The sequence below is a fragment of the Fukomys damarensis genome, unplaced genomic scaffold (genome assembly GCF_012274545.1).
Source record: "Fukomys damarensis isolate Sample0158 unplaced genomic scaffold, DMR_v1.0_HiC HiC_scaffold_37, whole genome shotgun sequence".
Taxonomy (NCBI): domain Eukaryota; kingdom Metazoa; phylum Chordata; class Mammalia; order Rodentia; family Bathyergidae; genus Fukomys; species Fukomys damarensis.
In genome coordinates, this window is record NW_022900949.1 from 745,604 (window position 1) to 747,610 (window position 2,007).

At 65.6% G+C, this 2,007-nt stretch overlaps 1 protein-coding gene across 1 annotated transcript in view; it reads right to left on the reverse strand.

Annotated features, from left to right (window-relative positions):
- Positions 1–6: 6 nt before the first annotated feature.
- The window catches only part of Myo9b (myosin IXB), a 58,412-nt gene continuing 56,411 nt past the window's right edge, over positions 7–2,007 (reverse strand). Inside the window, exons 37-41 of the mRNA XM_019210666.1 lie at positions 1,791–2,000; positions 1,579–1,702; positions 1,325–1,372; positions 931–1,082; positions 7–160 (exon numbers count right to left, since the gene is read on the reverse strand). Coding sequence (XP_019066211.1) covers positions 37–160; positions 931–1,082; positions 1,325–1,372; positions 1,579–1,702; positions 1,791–2,000 — 658 coding nt within the window. The 3' untranslated portion in view covers positions 7–36. The remainder of the gene's footprint in view (positions 161–930; positions 1,083–1,324; positions 1,373–1,578; positions 1,703–1,790; positions 2,001–2,007) is intronic.

A 2,007-nucleotide genomic window follows, 5' to 3' on the forward strand; every position in this document is an offset into this window, starting at 1 on the left:
CCCGCCCGCCTGGGCAGCTGCGGAGCAGACCCTACCTTAATACTGACCTTCCGCGGCCCCCCGCCCAGCCCGCTCCTCCAGTAGGCTCTCGGTGCTGGCCGACGTCTCGGAGTCCGAGCCCCTGGGGTCCAGCTCCGGCAGCCGGTAAGTGATATCCTCCCTGGGGGGCAGGGTCACGTGTCGAGAGGCCACCACATGGGAAGGCCTGGCTGATGGGGGCAGAATGGGCTGACCTGCTCCTTGGGTCTCTTCTGTCCCCAACCTGTCCTCACCTGAAGCACACCTGGCCTAATATGCTCTTGGCTCTTGATGCTTACCTGAGGAAAGAGCTGACTGGCAGAGGGAAGCCTGGGCATCCAGCACAGCACTGAGCTAACAGCAAGCTCCTACCCCAGGCCCTTTGTACACACTTGCTCCCACAGCCTGATGCACCCAACTCCACTTCCTGGGCCTGAAGTGGCCAAGCAACCTGGTCATGTTTGTTCTCGTGGGATTGAGTTTAAATTTTTTGAGACAGGCTATGTTGCCCAGGCTGCTCTCCAGTGATCCTGCTTTAGCCTCCGAGGAGTGAGCAGCAGGGATACAAGGACATAGCTCTCTTTCCTTTCTACTGTGGTGGGATGGAACCAGGGCCCTGCCCGTTGCTGGCAACTCCCCACCACGGAGCCACACCCCCAGTCCCGTGAGCCCCTCTCCCACTCCGCCACAGTGACCAAGGCTGTCCCACATATCATCAGGAAGAGACTGGGGCTTTGCCTGGCTCCCCTGTGGGCCCTGGGCTGGAGCCCACAACAGGCCGCACAGGGTCCCGGGGGTGGGCCTTTTCTCTGTGCTGGGGACAGCCGTACACCTGGCCAGGCTGGGCACCTGGGGGCTGCCAGGTGGGGCTGGGTAGAGAGGCCCGGGGGTGGGGCGGGGCAGGGCACTTGCTTCTCCTCCTTGAGGGACTGGATGCGCTCCATGAGGATCTCCTTCTCTCGGTCCTCGTCATCCCTGGCTGCTATCGCTGGTCCCTCCTCAGGCAGTGCCTCCAGCTCCTCCAGGCTGCTGTCGCGGCTCACGGGGGTCTTGGGGCTCTTGCTCTGCAGGCGAGGCAGCAGGTATAAGGCAGCGCGGCACGGCACGGCACGCTCCTTGCGAGGGTTGCTTGGGACAGGAGGGCTGGGGAGCTGGGAGCCGGGGCGCAGTCCAGGCCAGCTGGCTCCCTGAGCACCGGCTCCGCGGCGGGAGCTACCAGCATGCAGAAGGGGAGTTTAGGCCGCACCGACCGCCGTCTACCCTACGGGATCTGCATGCACCGCGGCCGCCGCCGCACACTACATACCAGCACCCCCTCACAGGGAGATGAGAAACCCAGTTTGAAAGGCCAAGGCTGGGGAGAGACGGACACAGGGTGAACGTACGGCCCACGGGTGGGGGATCCCGAGCGAGCACCTCCGAGCGGTCTGGGTGCCGACTGTGGGCAGGAACTTGGTGGGTCCACCGGGCCAAACCCCGGCGAGAGCCGAGAGCCGGAGGGGTAGGAGGAGTGCAGGCCCCGCCCCACCGGCCCCGCCCCACCGGCCCCTCCCTGCTCACTGCGCTCTGCTGCAGGAGGGAGAGCCTGTGGCAGGCGATGCTCTCCGCCGCCTCCAGCTGGCTGATCTCCTCCATCTTCACCTTGTACTTCCGCATCTGCTCTTTGATCAGCATCTCCACGCACCTGCGTCCCGCGGGAGACGGATCCATTACCCACGGCGGCGCTGCGTGGCCGGGCAGCCTGAGGAGGGCTGGGGGGGGAGTGCACTCACGCGGTGCTCTTGAGCAAGTCCTTCATGCTGGTCAGCGGGTCCGAGTTGTCCGGGCAGCGCAGAAGGCAGGGCGCGAAGATGATGGCCAGCGCCCCGGGCGACATGCGGTTCACATCCTCCAGCAGGGCCACCCTGCACGGCCACCGGCAGTTAGGGCGGCCGGCCTGCGCCCAGGACCAGGACAGGAGGGAGCCCAGCCCCGGGGGAACACTTGCTT